This window comes from Scleropages formosus, chromosome 17 (genome assembly GCF_900964775.1).
Source record: "Scleropages formosus chromosome 17, fSclFor1.1, whole genome shotgun sequence".
In the NCBI taxonomy this organism is placed as follows: domain Eukaryota; kingdom Metazoa; phylum Chordata; class Actinopteri; order Osteoglossiformes; family Osteoglossidae; genus Scleropages; species Scleropages formosus.
Window position 1 is genome coordinate 11,136,038 of NC_041822.1, and position 18,259 is coordinate 11,154,296.

The 18,259-nt window shown below is 42.1% G+C and overlaps 1 protein-coding gene across 2 annotated transcripts; it reads right to left on the reverse strand.

Moving 5' to 3' along the window:
• Nucleotides 1-12: 12 nt before the first annotated feature.
• LOC108938363 (divergent protein kinase domain 1B-like) lies at nucleotides 13-17,400 on the reverse strand. Of its 2 annotated transcripts, XR_001966414.2 has the most exons (6): nucleotides 16,777-17,400; nucleotides 11,590-11,724; nucleotides 6,569-6,676; nucleotides 5,948-6,124; nucleotides 2,847-5,513; nucleotides 13-176 (listed from the first exon to the last, which is right to left on the reverse strand). XR_001966414.2 is itself a non-coding variant. In XM_018758896.2 (5 exons), exons 1-5 carry the CDS (start codon nucleotides 16,837-16,839, stop codon nucleotides 4,701-4,703), a joined length of 1,296 nt encoding a protein of 431 aa, XP_018614412.2. In that variant the 5' UTR covers nucleotides 16,840-17,400; the 3' UTR covers nucleotides 2,717-4,700. The 2 variants fall into 2 exon arrangements, 1 of the variants encoding a protein (XP_018614412.2); XM_018758896.2 differs by lacking the exon at nucleotides 13-176 and having other exon boundaries at nucleotides 2,717-5,513.
• Between the last annotated feature and the right edge of the window lie 859 nt (nucleotides 17,401-18,259).

The following is an 18,259-nucleotide window of genomic DNA, read 5'->3' on the forward strand; positions in this document are numbered from 1 at the left end:
AGCCCTCCTTGAATGCGATCCTTATTTCTTTCTAATCGACCCGCTTTCTTCTGCGGACGTGGTGGTACTACTGTTTCTAGCCAGTAGGTGTCAGTGTTGTCGCTGTTGTCGCTGTTGTCTGTGCGCTGCAGGCTCTCCGTTCCGACGCTGCTGTTGGCTGCGCTCTCGGCGAAGGCCTGTGGAGGGTTTGCGCAGTGAGGTGAAAGGAAGGTGCAAAAGATGTCCGATAGTCACTCTTTCAGGTGCTTCCCTCCTTTGGTGAACAGCTCTCACTATAAGACCATTTTACCGCGCAGGTACAGTTAATTTCTAGGCCCGCAGATGGACGCAGTTCAGCTTTTTACACTTGTGTATTTCATTTTTTTTATTTATACCCTTTTCTGAAAGTACTGCACCGGTACTATGTTTTACAGTGCAGCACTGTGTTTTAACGATTCACTGTTACCGTAATGTATGGACAGCATTCCGAAAAAGTACCCACGTACAGTTTCTTTATTAAATTGTAAAATAACAAAGGAGGGAAAATTATAGATTAAATAACAAGCAAATACTATAATAATATTAATAAATAATATACACACACTGTCTGAAACTGCTCATCCCAAGCGGGGTGACAGCAAACCGTAGCCTAACCCGGCAACGCAGGGCGCAAGGCTAGAGGGGGAGGGGACACACCCAGGACAGGACGCCAGTCCATCACAAGGCACCCCAAACGGGACTCGAACCCCAGACCCACCAGAGAGCAGGCACAGGCCAAACCCGCTGCGCCACCGCAACCCCCCTAATAAATAATACAGTAATAAATAAAAAATGCATGTATTTTTCATTTTCATTTTTTAATTTTGTTGGTTTTTCCTACCATTCCACATTAACAATTTGTATTATTATGGGGAAATAGTTCTGTTATACAGTATGCAATTTTTCTACAAGATGCTCTTTTTTGTGTGTGTTAGAATGATAGAATGGAAATTTGTTAAATTTTCTAAATATTTGTCCTTCACAGTCATAAAGCAAATATTGTATATTTTACCAAAATACCTGTTTATTAAAAAGTGGGTTTAGCTCTGAATTAAAGGTAATAAAAACTGACATTATGAATAAATATATAAAATATATCATTTCTGGGCCAAGTAACTGAAGAGATTAAAGAATATTTAAGTACAATAGTGATAACTTTTTTGGCATCAAAGTAACTTGCTTTCAAGAATTTTCTGATACAGTATGTCAGTGCTTATTATTTTTCTTTCATGTTCATGATGCTTTCAAGATAAGGTTGCCAAGTGTTTTCTAAAACTGCATTTGTACAGTATATGATCAGTGCAAGTTATCTCCTCTTGTGAGGGTCAAGACTGAAATGCAACTCAGATATGCCTATAATGTAGTGTCTGCTAAGAATGATTGATAGTCTGTCAAAAAGCAGCTTGGGATTTACTGAATGTGGACTGAGTTCTCTAAAACTCCAAAATGAATATAACTGAATAACCTTTTGACAAAATGAAGATCGGTTAGTTTGTTCGGGCTGAACAGGAGCATGACATTGTGATCACCTGAGACTGGATAACTTCTGTAATGTTTCTAAAGGTTATTTCTGACTGAAGCAATTCGGTAATCATCAATTGAAGAAAGTTCACATGTGGCGCTGCCTATGCAAATATCCACCTTGACGTAAATCACAGCTCTAGGAAACACCTGAGACTGATCCTTCTGGAACCTTGATTAAAAAAACAAAATGCGAATTGCGATGCCTTCATTCATTTTTTTGATTTAATATTGAAAACAGAAAAATGAGAAAAACGGCTTTCTATTGTTTCTGAGCAGACACAAAAAAGGGACTTGTTTATTAATTTTCTCTTTTTCTTTCAGCAAAGTGTAGAAATCAAAATCTCACAATACCAAATATGATGAATGCCCTAAAGTGCACAATATTTCCAATCTAACAAGTAGCCTAACCTAGAACTTAGAACTTCACAGTGCTTTTAACACCTGAGCTTAATTAAAAATGAGATTCTTAAGAAGTAGGACCCGAAAAATCCTGCCGATTCTCACCGAGGACATGTCGTCCTCCCTTACTGTCACTCTCTTGCTGCTTTTGAAAAGCACCTAGTGATCCATATTAACTTATGATCAATAACTCGAAGCGAAGCCAACACGTTTTATGAAGCCACTGATAGATTTTGCACGGTTTCAATTCGTTTACACCCAGGTTCTTCAAGAATACAATACCACAAAACGAAATGAAGTCAAAAAACAAGACGGGGAAGGAACTAAAAATTAGGCATATTTTAAATATTTTACATTTTGAGCAAAAAAAATGGTTTTTAAACATAGTTAATCCATAATTTGTTTTTCATTTTTAAAACAAAAAATGAATGAAGGCATCGTAATTCACATTTTGCTTTTCAATTTCGAATCAAAACACGAATGAACGCAACGTACACGGACTTTCTCTCCGTAGAAAAATGGTTTCCTTGCAGTTGATGTGTGGGGGAGAGCCTGTCGGAGCTGCTTTTGCCCACAGATTCATTTCCACCCAGAATCGCAATCTTCAGCACGAGACAAGCTGTTTCCTGCAAACATTCGTGCTGAATATCCACACATTTTGGTTTTTGCAAGTAGAAAAGATGAAAACCCATTCAAGAGTGCAGACTGCCAGACGAATGACAGGCCAAAACATGTTTCTTTTCATCATCGGTAATCAGCTTGTCCAGTGCAAGGTTGCAGGGGTCCAGAGCCTATCCTGGAAAGGAGGGTATGAAACAGGGTACAATCTGGGCAGGATGCCAGTCCATCGCAGGGCAATCACACACACGTTCATTCACACTCACTCACGTACCGGGGCAATTCACCTGAAACCCATGTCTTTGGACCAGGGGAGGAAGCTGGTGCATGAAAACTCCGCAGAGCCTGAGCCAGATTCCAAGCCAAAGCCCAGGAGCTGTTTGGGAAAACCATGCCACCCTTAAGGCCAAAGCATGTTGATGCTAAAAGAATCTATATGCGTGGAAGTGCCAGCAAGTTAAATCCAGTTCTCTGCAACATCTTGTGTGGTTTTTAGGCAAGGGAGGAACAGAAGCAGTTTGTCAGGGCCTTCTTCCATGCATGTTAGTCAGGAGCAAGCCTAGGAGAAGCGTGTTCTGTGAGTGATTTGAACCCACACCCATCGAGGACGGAAGAGCTGCGAGGCTCTGCATCCCCCAAAAGAATCCACACCTTGCAAAAATATCAACTGTCATTGTTATAGTATTGTTCTGCTGTGCAACAGACACTTTTTGTCCAAAGCAACTTACAATTTCTTCAGTTTATTCGACGTATTATTTGACATGTGGCGATTTAGGTTAATTTAGGCCAAAACCATTATGTGAAGCCACGTCTGAAAGGAACACTTCTACCGAGTTTTAAGTGCTGCTACCCTGCAGCTTTTCACCTGATGCGAAAGTGGCCGTGCCAGCATTTCTGCAGCATTTAGTAACTAATGTGATCTGGGAATGAATGGGCAAGGGCAGCATTTCAGTGTTCAGTCAAGTGAAAGTGACTGTCAGCATTCTGGGAAGGAAGTCTGAGATGTCTGATGCTGGAGTACCCAAAAGTTCCACGTGCCACTTCGGTGCCCTTAAGCGCACAAGCACAGGTGTGGCAAACTTCTTCGACCGTGCCGCCTCGGCAAAAGGAAAGAGTAGAGTGACGCGGACATTCAGACGATCGCAAACAACTCTTGTACAAAGACCGTGTTTTGTTTATTAGTGGATCTTCACCACTGCTGAATGCTCGGTCCTCGCCGGTGAGCAACGCTCCGCTTCAAAACACACACTTCTCATTTCCAGCAAACACTTCACAGTTTTCACATTCTTGCCTCGCAAATGTCGCCCAGCCCCAGAACCCTGGCGCCAGATACGCGCTACAGTATGCAGACCATCCGTGTGACTCATCTAGGCGCATTTTTCCTTGACTCAGAGCTGACATCTGTGACGATCTCAGGTCCGCGGTGTTTAGTAACAGAGTCCGAATGCAGCCTCACGGAACAAACGAATTAACATTGTGCGCTAACGGAAAGACAAATCCATCTTAGAGCTTTTTCCAAAGCGCTTCTCAACAGTGATTCATTGAGTATTGCGTCCCATGGAAAGAAGTTTAAAAGTCTTCTGCCGTCTCTCTCTTGCTCCGTCACACACGCAGGTACGCACACGCTTACTGAGACGCTACACTTCACCAGCAAGCGTTCTAGGGTGTCGGGGGGACTTAAGGTCAAACGCTTTGCTCTGAAAGCTTTGTCCAGTGTGTCAACTATAAAGCCTAAGTGCTCAAGTACAATGAATAATTCTGTCACTCACACACAGCCCTGAGAGTGTTGTATAACAGACTTTGGAGGGTCTAACGAATCATCTATCTTTGACAGTCGTTGACAATCTCATCCCAAATGATTCGGTTCAAAAATAGTGAGGTTATACATTGCTGTACTCTTTCTCAGAGAGATCCAGTCTAAGAGTTACCCAAGATGACAAATCCCTCTTGTAGAGTTCGTTCTGCTGTGACTTCAATGGAACCAATGCTGTCATTAAAAAGTCTTTTGAAAGCCACAGAGCAGAAAATTTTCTTTTCAGTCCATGTCACTTTTTGTCATTACGGTTTTCTGTTCCTCGTATCATTTTTAGAACAAGTCCAGAAACATCACTACTTTAGTCTCTCAGACACGGCCCGTTTCTTCAGGAGTACTGTGTGTTGGAGATCTTTTTCCACAGCAAGGTCTTCAGGTTGTTGAGCACCAAGGAGTGGTGAACCTCCATCTGACTGGCCAGGCCGCTGAGGGTCATGCAGGTGCGAAGCTGCTTCTCCAAGTCCAGCCGCAGATCATGAGGTGCCCCGAACAGCAGGTAGTCCCGGAGCAGTCGGCAAACTTTGGCCAGGTTGGGCTGCACCACCTCGGTGTTGCACTGCTTGATGAGCTTGTCACATGTGGCGGTGCAGTCCCTGCCGTACGTGCAGTCGGCATTGGTCTCACAGCGGCGTCCCTTGAGGAAACCCTGAACCGACATCTCGGGCACCACGCTGCGCAGGTCGGCCATTTTGCAGTCGTACTTGTTATTGTAACCCACGTGGTGTGCGCTGGCATCGCACATGAAGAAGCTCCCGTAAGAGCCATGGAACACTTCTTCCACAAACTCCAGGAGGCCAATTGTGATGCGGGCACGGCGAGGCCATGCCGGTGCCAGCCACCGGTTTACGCTAGTGCTCAGGGCCTGGGGGACCAGCGACTGCAGGTAATTTGGGACAACTAGACTGTAGAGAGAACTGTGATCCAGGTGATCCGTCACATAGAGATCGCCGCAGAAACCGAGCAGCTTCGGTGTGTGCTCCTTCTCGTGTAGCGCCATCATCAGGAGGAATTCGTTGACCTGCAGAAGCGCCCACACTGACTTGGCCTCCGCTAAAGATACTCTCCCATCCTTGTTGACATCCGCTAAGGTAATGACATGTCCCACCAGAGTCCCTATAGAAGGCTGCTCTCCTAGATTTGACTACACAAAGAAGAAGATATAAGAACACAAGCCCGCACAGATAGCACGTATGAAGAAACCACTCAATTCTTTACAGAACAAGTCTGAGCTAATTATACATGAGTAAATAAAGGTGTACTGTATGAGCCTAACAGCACAGTTAGATATTAGAAAGCAGTGTAAACCACAGGAGGAGGTAAACCAGCTAGCTCTTTCTGGTGACAACCTGACTAATGTCTTTTCCCTTCTGCTATTTTTAGTTTTTTTTTTTTATATTCAACATCTCACTCTCACTGAAGAATCCATAGTGGATCCCAGATATAAAAGTGGTTATTTTCGCCATGGGTCAGGGAACCCATGAGCAAATTTCCATTCGGGGAACAGCTAAAAGCCCACTAAAGGCACTCTAAGAATTTGTACATTTTAACAGTTGTATTTATGTAATATAGAGCGACCTTGAGAAAGTTGTGAAGCATTCCCCGGAACTCATCCATGGACGTGCCTCGTGCTGGCTTTTCGAAGAGTGTCATCTCTCGTCGGAGCATGGAGTCTGGACTGCTGTCGCCTCTCCCTGTTTCTTTGATACCACACTTTATGACAACAGACTTCTCATTCCAAACTCCACTGTATACCTGTGAGAGAAAAACTGTCAGTGGGAGTTGGTAATCTGACTATGAATGACATCTGGAACGTATATGGGTGGCACAGCGAGCAGCGCTGCTGTCTCACAGTGCCTGGTGGTGCAAGAGGACGTGGGTTCGATCCCTGCTCAGTCTGTGTGGAGTTTGCATGTTCTCCCCATGTCTGTGTGGGTTTCCTCCAGGTGCCCTGGTTTCCTCCCACAGTCCAAAGACATGCTGTTCAGGTTCCCCCATAGAGTGTTCCACTGATGTATGGATGAGTGACCCATTGTAAGTAGTGTATCTAGCAGTATATGTCCACTTGGTGAATAAGATGCTGATAACACTACATAGAGTTCATCGGAAGTGGTTTTGCAGAAAAGCATATGCTAAATGTGTACAAATAGGGAGCTAGTAGGTTGGACAGCAAAGATTTGTATGTGTGTAGGATGCTACCTGGTGGTTGGGGGTGGAGGACATGCAGTGCTGAAGAATCAGGGTATTATCTTCACACTGGGCCTTGCAGGATGATCCTGAGATGATGCCCCTTCTGTAGTGGTCACACTGGAAAAGAAGGTAAAGGACACACAAGGGAAGTTCAACAAGTGCTGAAACTGAACAGGACCTTATGTAGCCAGCCAATAGTCACAATGCCAGAAAGTAGTCCTGAAATGCAGAAAACTCAAATATAATGTATCATGCATGAGACTAACACTTCAGGAATTAAATCAGGTATGAGACATATCAGTGGTCAACTTCACATTCACAGTGCCAGTTCACAAAATATCACACATATCATCTCAATCCCCTGGGGAAAAGAATGCTTTTAAGAAAATGAATGAGATTTAACCAGTCATCTCACTTCCCCAAAACAATTTCTTTGTACATCCCTTCAGCTGGCTCACGATTGTCTATTATGCAAATGATCCTGTGTACTGCAATTGGTGAAACTTGGGAGCTTTCTTACCGAGTCACGTACCTTTTCAGCCAAACTATGATTCAACATTGTCATCAACTGGGAATCCATGTAGGCTAACTGCTATTTCCTTTTATTTCATTATTCATGCAATCTAGGGGCTTACATTGTGTTTTATGGTTACTATGGTGATGCAATTTTCAGACTCTGTTATACGATTGTGAACCAGACAGTCATTACTTCAAAAAAAAGAAAAAAAAACATTATAAAAGCTACTGTGCATTGAATAGTTATGTGGAAGAAGATTTAAATAAACAACTGACACAACAACCAATCCCATATTATACTTCTTTGTTTTGCAGGTACACTCCAGCCCTCAATCAAAATATCATTTATTCATTTAGTTGTCACTTTTTTGCTTAGCAATTTGCAATATTATTTGAACTGCATTCTAAACTACTTGTTTAATTAAACAGTTGAGTAATTTTACTGGAGCAATTCAGGGTAAGTATCTTGGTCAAGGGTATTACAGGAACAGAGATTTTAACTCAAATCCTTCAATTAAAAGGCAATAGCTCTAACCACTATGTTACCTGCTGTCATTTAACTATCACTCCTTAAATGGATAAGAACATGGACCATTGGACGGAAGCCTGAAACACAGGAGTAGGGATTTTTTTTTAATGCTATCACCAACTTAAATAATTATGAATTTGTCATCACCAACAGAACCTTTAATGGACCTAAGAGTATTTTAGAGTTTCAGCCAAAACTATCAATGCAAGGGCACAGCATTTGATTGATGGGATAAGACAAAAATCCTTTCATATACTGAATGACTAGCATTGAAATATCTGTTCAAATGAAACCAGTCTGACCTTAATTGGAAAAAGAGGAAAGGAAAACCCACTTAAAATTAAAGTTGAAATGGAAGTATATGTTGGCTGCGGTGGCGTAGTGGGCTCACCCGGTGTCTGCTATGTGGCAGGTCTGGGGTTTGAGGTTGGGGTCCCTTGCAATAGAGTGGCATCCTATCCTGGGTGTGTCCCCTGCCCCCTGCACCCTGTGTTGCCAGGTAAGGCTCTGGCTCGCTGCAACCCCGCTTGGGACAAGCAGTTGTTAACGATGGATGGAAGTGTATATATGCTTGAATTAAAGCAACACAAAAAGTTTCATTTATTAGGGCATATTTCTTAAACTAACTGATATAATTTAAATTGAAGGCATTCGTCTTATGTGGATTTTGCACCTGTACTTTTCTATATCATCACTTCTTTAATCCTTACAAGCTATTTAAGACTAAATGCAAGAGTGCTATTAAGGATGAATAAAAAATATATTATCCCTATGATCAGGTATTTTCTCAAAGGAAAAACATTTCTGAACGCAACCGAATGAAAAAAAAAAAAAAAAAAAATGGTGTCACTTTCAGCCAAGGAAGAAACTGACATCTAGTTTTACCTAGCTTTACCTGTTTGGACACATGGGAGATGTCTGCTGCAAGCTGCCCTTGCAGATGAGCCATGACAGAGTATCACAAAAAGCAACTGCCTTGAGCACAAGAAGAAAGCAGCAGCACAGAGGGCGAGTGAGCGATTCATTCGGGCTGAGTGACTTCAGGTCAGCCGTTCACACACCACATTTTGCCTCCAGCTCTGAGAGCAACAGGAAGGGACCATGGATGGGCTTCTTCCCACTGAGGAGCACTAGCACATATTACTTGAATGGGGTCATTAAAAGCCAGGGCAAAATAAAAACCAGACACCCCCCTGCACCCAGCAATGACACTACCAATTTTACGGATTTATTATTATTTTTATTATTATTATTACAAATTTCCTCACACTTCCCCCTCCACAGGTCTGACCCACCCTGATCTCAAAACCCATCAGCTCTGGCCGTTGCTAAATGGCTTGTACAAATCACCAAAAGCCAGACCTTCACATTTTTAATTTTCTAATTCACAGCAATGTACCCTAATTTGTTCCGTGGAGAAGAACCCAAGGTACATGAGAGTACTGCAGTTTTTCTTGTAGTCTGATGCTATCGGTCTACGCACAATAACCCGCGCTCGAGCCGTGTCCACAAGTGTGCCTTGAGAACCCAATGAGGCGTGCGGCGCTGATAATGATGAGCACACACTCTAATAATTGCACTGCAGACAAGAAGATGGTCAGTTCCATTGCAGTGCTCTCTCTCTTAATAGCTGTTTAAAGAAAAAGCTTGACAGCAAGTTAGCCCAGTCAGAACAGGTTTACCTGAGGCCTGTTACTGCTACAGTGATCACACTGAAACACTGGACCTTTGTGACCATATTTCACCTTACCTTGGGGTGGGGTGGGTTGGGTTGGGTTGGGGTGGGGTGGGGTGGGGTGGGGTGGGGACAGCAGGTTCAGCCGGTGTCTACTGTGTGGCAGGTCTGGGGTTTGAGCACTGCTTGGGGTGCCTTGCAACGGACTGGCGTCCCGTCCTGGGTGTGTCCCCTCCCCCTGCGGCCTTGCGCCCTGCGTTGCCAGGTAAGGCTCCAGCTCACCGGGACAAGCGGTTGTTGATGATGGATGTTTAGATATATTCAGACTTGTACCTTGTACATTCTTGGAAAGTTTCACTAATCTGTGAGTATTAACATCCTTGGAACTGAGAGCAATTCAGAGGGAAAAAGGACCTAATGGGAAACACATCACCTCTCAACAGAGAGGGAGGCAATGTGCAGCAGCAGGACCCAAGGCAGGTATATCTGAATGGATGGCTCACCACACTGACACAGCTGTACTTAAACTTTTTTTTGAAAACAGATGAATGGATGGATGAAGCTTGTGAGAGTATAAAGGTAATGATGATCTTAGATTAAGTAAAACGCTGCAGTTGGCACAAGATCAGCCTACTGACAAAAACCAACTTACTAATTGTGAGGGTTTCCAGAAAATCTGAGCTTGAACCTCACTCACAGTCTGTTTCAAAGACCAATGACTCTACATCTCATAAAATGACTTGGCACAGATGTATTGACTTAAATGAGCTTTACCATTCAAAAATAATTACAGGACTATACATGTAAAATTAATTGCATATTCTGTTGTTAACTAAATAAACATTCATTGGGTAAATATGCCAGAACAGAGAGGCCATGGACGATACATGCAAAGTGGAGAATATCTGTTTTTATGAGCTTTATGTGTAGGTGTCTATTTAGTCTTTCTCTTGTCCCTCATTACAGTACTCCAATGGATGTTTCACACTCCCTTAGCAAACAGTGTCATCTTGTTAGAAATGAAAGGGATTAGTATATTTCTAGTGAGAAGTCAGTTATGATCTTGTATATTCTAATGGCGACAGCTGGGAATGCAGGTCATGCTCTTAAAGGCAGGTGATCAAGTTGCGGTCTGACCTACACCGGTGAGGAACAATTACAACCTGTAAGTCCTCTGTTCCTGAGAAATTTGTTTTGCTAAAGACACCCATGGGAAAATCACAAGTTAGAGCATCACATGATATAAAAATATAGCTCTGCATAAGTTCCATCATACATTTTTGTATCAGCTTCTCAGGAAATAGAGAATGAAATGCAAAAGTGTGTCTAAATCTCGTACAATCAAACAACTTGACCTCTCCCATATTTTCTAGAAGGTTAATGCAGCACATAACATTATTATTCCAACTACCTATACTGTTTTTTTTTCCTTAGCAACTGTGCTCCAACCCACAAGGTAGGCATGGTGATCAAGAAAACAAAACACAGTTATCCATCTTCAAATGTCTTTCCAGACTTTACCAATGCTTAAAAGCAGGAAAGCTTTAAGGAGCTACACAGAAGCACTGCAAAAGAAGAACATTTAGAGACCCATGACTACAGCAAGCGGAGGGGGGTGCGGTAGCACAGTGGGTTTTTGCCGGGGACTGCTGTGTGGTGGGTGTGGCGTTCGAGTCCTGCTTGCGGTGCCTTGCAGTGGACTGGGGTCCCATCTGGGGTGTGTCCCCTCCCCCTTTGGCCCTGCATTGCCGGGTTAGACTCCGGTTCACCATAGGACAAGCAGTTGTAGACATTGTGTGCGTGACTACTGCAAGCCATTACCTATCTTTAATTACTTTAAGCCTACTGACACACCTTAGGATTTTTTTTGCCTGTTAAAATTCTGAAATCAATCATTTTGAATACAGCCCGTGTTTACAGGAAAGCTGTCACAAAATGCTTTGAAGTGCATGTTCCAGAATGATTCAAAACCCCAAATTGCCAAAAAAAAAAAATACATTAAATGCATTCCTGGATGCAATGCTGAACGAAATGTAAATGAAGGCTGAAACAATACTTCTCATGGAAAGATGCACCTAAATGGTAAAAAGTGCTTAATCAGAAGATTTAAAAATTCACTCCATCTGCAGGACTACAAAAATCTATATAAATAATACAATCTAACCTAACAGAACACGAGAAACTGTTCATGCACTGAGTGGCTATCTTCAGAGATTTTAGGGAAAAAAACACTATAAAAACTACCGTGAATATACACAATAGTTTCCCCGGCATAGTTCTTGGGTCCATATTATAGTGGGAAATACTTACAATGACCATCTGACAGACGTGACCCCTGCAGAGTTCAGAGTAGGAGGAATAGTGCATGTAGACTGCCCAGCTTCCCACCAGGATACCCAGCCATGCCAAGAACAGGTACTTGACCTTAATGGCTGGGAGACGACTCTATAGAGAAAGAGATGGATGAACATGAGTTAAGCATGAACTCGGGTCAAGACAGCATCATGGGTGTTACACAGTGGTTTCTAAAAAGAGAATCTTTTAAATTGTTTAAATGTTTTAAATCCTGAAGTCTTTATAATTTGTCTGTGTCTTTATAGCTCATACAGATTCATATCTTTTTCTGCTGCTTCTACAAATTAATTTAGGTGCAAAAAACTTAATCAATGAGCCCCAACATTAAGTAAGTCTATGAAATAATAGTGTTCCTAATAATATAATTCCAAACAAAGACATAACCAGGAAGATCAAAGTCCTTTCAAAGTAAAATTACGGAAAATTAAAGATTAAAAGAGGAGCACAAAAGAAAGGTTCATATAAAAAGAGTCCTTAAGAACAGTCTTCATAATTATCAAGACAAGTGCCTACACCAGGTAGCCTGAGGGACACCAGATGATTGACACTGTTCTGAAGCCTGTGACAACTCTGAAAGACCCAAACAGCTGAGACGTGTGAAAATATTCATAAGTCAGAAATATTTGAAATACTTACCCCGTATAACAGGATGGAATGAAAAAGCGTTTAATAAAAATAATCAATCTCATAGCCTTGCAGCTAATTTCTTTTTTCAGCACTCGCTGAAACCTTGCAGTCATGAATCTGAATGTAATAAATGCATTTCACTTCAGTCTCTTTAGTGTTTGCTGACATTTACCATAAATTACCTTTGCATTTTAAGCACCGAGGTTATGAATAAAAAGTAAAATGTGTTTGCATCATTGGGCAGTAGGATGGTGCAGGAGGCAGTGCTGGTGCCTCACAGCATCAAGACTGTGGGCTCAATATGGCCGCAAACCCGACTCGGACTCTGGAGTTAATTCTCCCAATGTCTGTGTGGATTTCGAGTAGTTTCAGGTGAACCGCTGACTCTAAATTGATGTTAATTTCCCATGCTTCTGGAATAGCCTCCAGATCCCGCATCAGACAGCCTTACAGACAATGAAAGCTTGTGTCACTGCTGGAAGGACCTGGACACTTGCAAGGCAGTACTATCCCACCTTAAAAAATAACTATTTACATTGAATTCTGCATTAAAAGTAGAAGATGTAGTTATGAAATGACCTCGAGGAAAATTTTCTAACTCTATTGTACTGCTTTATTGGTTGCAGTGGTATTTTTCATGCTCCCTCTTCGGATTTCAGTTATTTGACCATAAAAACCGGGCTGGTGTAAATTCCCATCTGAGAGACCCCTAAATCATCCCTGCGTAAAGTCAATATAATGAACCATTCCCTTGATACAAGCGATTCATTTTGCAGCACATAGCAATAACTTTGTGATGATACCTTCTGACTGGCTCTGTACTAGATTCTCCATCAAATCTAATCACCACTGCTCGGGCTGATGAGTAATTACATTTGGAGAAAGTGAACTTGACTGATTAACAGGCTGGGCCAGTGCAATATGGTAAATGTCACTATGAATGCCATACAGACCACCGGAAATACCACAGAGAATCTACAGTAGCACGTGAAGGAAAACTGAGACGTCGGGTTCCCTGGTCTGACAGCCTCTTAATTAGCTTGCTATAATCATACTTGAACGTTAACTTTTTTTCTCCAGGGCACAATAAATTTGAAAAAACTTTGAAAATATAGTTTTACACAGGTTCTCGCTGTACATTCATTCAAATTCTCACTCACTTTTGTTAATGGCTTGTCCCTGTCAGGGTTGATAGGCTAGCGGGGGTACACCATCAAAAGGACACAGGCCCATTGCAATTCTCACTGTATATTTAATAACTTATTAAATAGTGTCACTATATGCAAATATATCAACATCGAACATATATTGCAACAACCAGGCAGACAGCTGAGGACAAGTGACATAGGGAATTACATGGCTCTGTGTGGGAGAGCAAAAAAAAAAATCAGCTGGACGAGTAGCACTGACAACCAGCAATTTGTGTTCCCACATGGTCAATGAAACTGCATGAAAGCAGAGGTCACAAAACTGAGGTCTATATGCAGTTCCCTCGGAAACTGGCCTTGTTCAGCTGCCCTCTGGGCTTCCTGCCACATTAGACAGCATGAAGTGCAAGTGTCATTGAGCAACGTACTTAATTTGTACCAGTAAATACATCCAGTTGTATTTAATGCAAAAACCACTTTAGGTAAAAGCAGAATTGCATAAAAATAATAACGACAATAACAGGTCAATATTCATACATCAGCCTGAGGAGCTTGAGTGCTTTGGCAAAGCGAGACACTCAAGAAGTAAAAACACGATAACTATGATGGAAATCTAACAGTAATACAATTGTACCATTAAATAAAAACCTATTTTATTTAATTCCCCACATTCATCTCACAAGTGGCGTTTCCTAATCCCTATTACTTAGGTGAGTTTGGCAAAGTGAAGGAAGCCCATTATGCTGGTATTATATTGTACACACGAGTGGACTGTTTTGACACTGGATACTGTCCCAAACAAAGTCTCTATATAAAAACAACACAAAGCCTCAACACAAGTCTTCAAATAAAGAATGGGCTAATTCTGCTAGTCTGGTGAGATGTCCAAAGCAGTGACATGAACAAAAAGGGTAGTGAAATACTTGTGAAATACTTCACACTAACTCAGAATGACAACATTCGATGAATAAACATGGTCAAAAGCTTATAAGAACACTGGGCACAGGGTTAATGCTGCCATTTAAGAAAAGGAATTTACTACTAAGACATCAGAAAAAGAGCTTAGTTTGCCAAGTCAGGGGTAATAAAGATTTTTTAATTATCACTAAGCTCACGCACACTACACTAAAATTCGTTTTGCTGAATTTCATAGTGTTCTGAAAACAAAACACTTGAAGAGCAGTGCAGATTGTGGCTCACATATCTACCACCTTGGGGGTCCAAAGTGAAATACACGGAAGAAAAGTACGATCATAAGGTTTATTCTGTACTGCAGACACACCACGTCGGAATATGAAGCGTCACATCTGAGAGTCTGAGTCTTCTACACACTGGAGTGCTGTCAATATTTCCAGAAAAATTTAAAGAAATCTGAAGACTCTCCTTACAACAAAACTGAGTAAGCAAACATCTAGTAGAGACACCCTACTATTTGTGGACCGTTATTTCTACTGTCCCAGTTGCATGGGAACAGTTTGATTAAAGCAGACCAGTTTTGTTGATCATTGCGATCCAAACAGCATCATAATAAGGAGTATACAATCTGAAAGTGACCAGTTTGAATCCCACTTTGCTGTATTACCCATGGTAAAGATCCTTACCCCAAGATGACTCAGTAAAAATACTATGCAGTGCAAAGGGGTACATCATTTTTAGTAGACTAGTGCACAAACTTATAGCTGTGAACTGCCTTGGACACAAGCGTCAAATAAATTAAGACAAATAAATGAATGACTGGTAATATAATCATTCATTCATTCACTGATTCTATACACACACATTTTCAGAACCGCTTGCCCCATACGGGGTCGCGGGGAACCTGAGCCTACCCGGCAACACAGGGCGTAAGGCCGGAGGGGGAGGGGACACACCCAGGACGGGACGCCAGTCCATCGCAAGGCACCCCAAGCGGGACTTGAACCCCAGACCCACCGGAGAGCAGGATCCAGCCCAACCCACTGCACCACCATGCCCCCACTGATTCTACATCCTCAACCAATTGTCTTAAGGTAAGGTTGTGTGCGTTGAGAACCTATCCTTAAAGAACGGGGAGCAAGACAGGGTACACTAAGTACATCACAGATAATATAATCAGATGCTTGTAAATAATGACTGAATTCGTTGAAGGACTGGCGTCTCGTCCAGGATGTACCCCCCAGCCTTGCACACTGATTCTGGGATAGGCTCCGGTTCACCGCCACCCTGCTCAGGACAAGCGGTTATTGAAAATGGGAAGGATGAATGAAGGTGTACAAGTATGTGCTTTCTGTCTAAGAACTGATGATTTAACCTTTCTGTTCACATCATCAGGCATCTAACCTTATTTACCTTTTGCATCTAAGCACATTACCATCAATAGAACAGTAATGTACAATACATCACAGAAGAGCAGAGCTTACTCACTGGAATTTAAACCACTGATTATAGCTAAGCAAGCACTGAAATAAGGCAGAGAAAATACCAGAAAATAATAATACCGCCTGAAATGTTGATTTTATACTGGAAGCCAAATTACTGACCAGAATTTCATGTATCCGTTTTTAACGATGCGTCGATGGAGTTAAAATCTCTGGTAATCTCTACGGTACCTACACTGCATTTATACAGTACTTTACTATAGTACAGATGGAAAAGTCTGGCGCCAATAAACATGAGGGAACTGGACCACTGTGGTACAGTACACTACCTTCACCATGGTCCATAGCATGAAAGAGTTCAACAGAAACAAAAGGCTGCAGCCCCCCGAAGAGCCGTGAAACATTATTATTAAATTACTCCACGTGATTCACTTGTTTGCTACACTGTGTGACTGTTGCATTAATTAAAAGCGATTTCTCCATAATCGTGAAACTTCTCCGGTCGGACCACTTTTTCCCCACCGCAACAAAACGAGGAATTCGGTCGGAAAAGTGCCAATTATTTTTCTTACGTGCAGTCTGGATATTCGTGCGTTTTCCTTTTTTTTTTCCCCCATTTCTTTTTCCATCGTGTATGTTTACGTTGATGTACATTTTTTATCGGAAAATTACCAAACTAGCAGGTTCTTATGTAACTGTAAGAGAGAAATGAATGTCCATGCGGCGGAGAAAACGCAGCAAAAAACGGAGCTCGATCTTTTTGCGGGTGGCACCCGTGAAGCACTAAAAACTAAAAAAAAAAGCCACCACGAAATGGGAAAAGAAGCCTTGTTTACATGCGCTGTTTACAATGGAAGGGGAGCGCGAACGCAGCGACGACAGGGCCATTTTGAAGGGAGACGTCGTCGCGCGTGCCTACCGCCAAAGTCCACGCGCTGGCTGGGTTGGTATACGATCTTCTCAAATACTAGTTAATATACATCATTATGTTCACTAAAGAGGAAACTTACCTGCAGTCCTTTGGGTAATGGGCAGAAAAGGACTACATGGGCGAGTCTTCGTAAACTTCTCATGATTTTTCTTTTTAAAAAAATAAAAAAAAAAATAAAAAATCACATCAGATCAGAGAGATGTGCGTGTTGGACAGAGCGGTCTCCTCTGCTACATCTCCCTCCCTGTCCATCACTGTCCAGTGTAGCCGCTGCGCGCTCCCTATCCTCATCCCATCCCCACTTCCCTCATCAGATGGCTTCCTTCACCTCTCTGTCTACGTGAGCACGTGTGTGTGTGTGTGTGTGTGTGTGTGTGTGTTCGTTAAAGTCGAGCTGCAAATGCCAAGCTTCTTGCAAAAAGGCAGCGTGCTGCTACACCGAGGCTAATGTTACCGCCCAGACACCCTCCCCGTAGCATCTACTGTCATTTCAAACATAAATACTTGAAAAATAAAAAAGCAAAATCCCTTCTCGTTACGGATTTTGTTTATTTTATTATTATTATTTTAATAGTCCAAACTATTCTTCACCCAGCATCGGTACATTCAAATTCGAAACGTATTGCCATGGAAATAAATTCCCTTTTCGTAATTATGTCGCAGGTCAATTTCTAAAAGCGGTTTCTCATTGTGTTGTGTTATTTACGGCTCTTCGTGTTTTGTCGAAGAGATGCTCGAAAAAAGTGACATGCCGCGATTGCGCTGTTCCGAATCACGCTAAAAGGTAGGTTTAAATTAAAGGCGAGGATGCTTTTCTTTCCCTCCGACACAAACTCCGACTGGTTTCTTTTGGGAGGGACACACGTCACTGTGCAGTCATCGAAATGTCCTCCCTAATGCGCAACTGCCAGTGAAAAACTGTCATTACCTTTAATATCTGGACTAAAATCTTGCATATATCTGTTTCGGGAGGAATTGATTCTGTAATTAAATTATTTATTGCGTGCTTCTAAGCTAAACTTAGCATGATTTGTTGGCCTTTTAAATTTGTATGGAGAAAAAAAAATGCACATTTCAGTAATGTGACGAAATGAGGTGTTTATTAGCCAGTGTGGCTAAAAAATCCAGCTTTCACTGCTATTTAATATTTGCTGTCCATCGTTCTTAGTCAGTGGTGGCAGGAGATACATGGTGTTTTGGTGCGTGCGGAACCTCTGGTGTTCCCGTGAGTCACTCAGCTCCAGGTTTTGGTACAAGATGTCAAACCAAAGATTTCATTTCGCTTCAGACTAACACACTTTTGAAGGAGCAACAAGTAGGCCTCTCTGGGAGAGAAAATGCAATACAAGCACCCAGAGATCATACTGTCTTTGTGTTTGATTAATACAGTTTCATTAGCCAGTTTATTAAGAATAACCCAACTTTGCAGCTGAAGTCTCACAGCAATGACAATTACTCCAACACAAAGCTGTACTTTTCCAGAAGAAGAGCATTACATGTGTGGTGCAGAAGCGTGACATCATGTGTCCGTCAGTACCCTTTGGGTAGCTATGCAGCTTGCG

Coding starts and splice junctions, on each gene's coding strand:
- LOC108938363 (XM_018758896.2), bottom strand. CDS start 16,839: ATGAGAAGTTTACGAAGACTCGCCCATGTAGTCCTTTTCTGCCCATTA. Junction 11,725..16,776: donor CATTACCCAAAGGACTGCAG/GTAAGTTTCCTC, acceptor CTTTCTCTATAG/AGTCGTCTCCCAGCCATTAA. Junction 5,514..5,947: donor TGCTTCACAACTTTCTCAAG/GTCGCTCTATAT, acceptor TTCTTTGTGTAG/TCAAATCTAGGAGAGCAGCC.